This window comes from Octopus bimaculoides, chromosome 5, assembly GCF_001194135.2.
Source record: "Octopus bimaculoides isolate UCB-OBI-ISO-001 chromosome 5, ASM119413v2, whole genome shotgun sequence".
Taxonomy (NCBI): Eukaryota; Metazoa; Mollusca; class Cephalopoda; order Octopoda; family Octopodidae; genus Octopus; species Octopus bimaculoides.
The window spans coordinates 8319764-8321925 of NC_068985.1; the positions used below are offsets into that span (position 1 = coordinate 8319764).

At 34.0% G+C, this 2162-nt stretch overlaps 1 protein-coding gene across 1 annotated transcript in view; it reads left to right on the plus strand.

Annotated features, from left to right (window-relative positions):
• Nucleotides 1-2162, plus strand: part of LOC106877073 (sodium/potassium/calcium exchanger 1-like) — a 26103-nt gene that overhangs the window by 17126 nt on the left and 6815 nt on the right. Inside the window, exon 3 of the mRNA XM_052968009.1 lies at nt 1633-1713. Within this exon, the coding sequence (XP_052823969.1) occupies nt 1633-1713 (81 nt within the window). The remainder of the gene's footprint in view (nt 1-1632; nt 1714-2162) is intronic.

Genomic DNA, 2162 nt, shown 5'->3' on the forward strand with positions numbered 1-2162 from the left:
TATATATATATATGTTTGTGATTGTATATTGTATTTCTTTGTATGTATAGATAGTATTGTTGGAAATCACCTTCTCGTCTTTATTTATTTAGGTATTGTACTTGTAGGACTGTAAATTTCGACATTTTTAAAAACCAGTTGTGTGAGATTCATATTATTCGGTTGCAATTTCTAGCAGATCAAATGATCTCCACGAAGGCTCTCATGTTAGCTTTGTATTAACTTGATCAACAAACCTATCATGAAACTAATTAAGCTCAATGATGTCATCGGTGAAGCAGGAACTAAATATTGATCACAGAATAATTCAACCACGTAGGCCAGTTACAATGTTGTATCGCCCGTTCGACGTACGATATAACGGGATAATGATAACGTCCTTGCAAATCATTTTACTCATGAAACTGATTATAACCTTCGACAATACGCAACTCTCGGCTTACTCTGTTCTCAAGGCTGTCTGTGTATGTCCATTTATATTGTGGCTCGTTGAAAAAAAAATTAAGTGTTTAAAGAATAATAATGATTCAGAGTCGCCTAACATAATGGAAATTATCATAGAAGCGCTAAAATTTAACTAAAACTATACATTCGTAAAGAAAATATTATGTTACTAATAGCTTTTTAATATGTTCGTTAAGAAAGTCAACTTCAGACATGTTCTGCCTTTCTTTTTTTTAATGACCTTATCAGCAAAGCATAAGGACACACTACACTTGCTGAAATGGTGACTAGAGAATCAGTTATAAGGAATACGTACATGACTATATACTGACTATGCTTCAGAGACGTCTGCATGGAAAATTAATGTAAATGTAAATAATCCAAGAAGCCTTATGAATCTAACCAAAAAATAATTATGCCATGCAGTAACAAAAAATAAAAACAAAATAAAAATGAAAAATAAAAGAAGTAAATTAGTTTGGCAAGTACGGGAGACAACTCCTGATATGTTTCAATCTTCTTATAATCTCGCCAGCAAAGCCATGGGCTTTAACATGTCGACATAGTTGTAGAAGAATCGTTCGTAACGATTTGTAGTCAACGTTTTAATGTTGTAATTAAACAATTAAGGTTTCTTGATAACATTAAAACTATTTACACTGAATCTACTACTGTAAATTCCTGCCGATGGCGCCTCTAATTTATGTTGGACATAGATTTCATGATTGTTAGTGGCTTGGACTCGTTATTTTCTATAGTCGGTGCGAGTGATTGTGGTGTTGGTCTTAAAATAGTTAGGAGCAATAATGGAAAAGTCCATCGTGATAACGGTGGTAACGAGAGCAATAACTATGGTTACTGTAGCGACACAAGTTCTGATGGTTCAGGTGGTGGTGATGGTGGTAGTGGCAATATAATAACGTCATGTTAACTCTAAGTGGCTCACAGACCATTCAGCAGGGCAGGTCGGTCGATGTTAATCATAGTAACAGTAGTCATAATGTAGTAGTAATAATAATAATAATAATAATAATAATAATAATAGTAGCAGTAGTAGTCGTACAGACAGCGGTGGTGGTGGTGGTGGTGGTAGCAGGTGGTCGTCATGATGGTGGTAACTTTCACAATAAGCATGTACGTGACTTTGTTCCTTTAGTTCTGATCGATTATATTTTTTCTATTTCACAGAACAATTGAAAATGAAGGCCGTAATATTATGCCTCGCTATTATGCTCTCTTACGCTCTACTGGTAGCAGCAAACGTCAATAGTAAGTATTTTCTCTCTATATTACATACATGCATATATGTATGCATGTATGTATGTATATATTCATTTATTCTTTTAGGATCTTTTTTAAAACGGGGGCCACATTTTTCATTAACGAAACACTTTGAAACTTGGAACACTGGTAGAATGTGTCATATAAAACATCTTTTTCTCTTAGTCTTCTTTTAAAAAAAAAGAAATCCCTAAGTTATTCCATGTTAAAGTTGTCGTATTTCTGTAATTTCAACCAATCACTGACGTCCATTCAGCCGATATACATTAAGTGCCGACTACATAAACAAACGATTCTGAAACAATTAACCCTAACCCTAATCCTAACCCTAACCCTAACCCTAACCGTAGGGTTAGGGTTAGGGTTAAAGCAAATTTAAAATGAAAAAAGCAAATAAAACGAAGGTATGGAGATTAAATACGCTTTACATCGCTTAA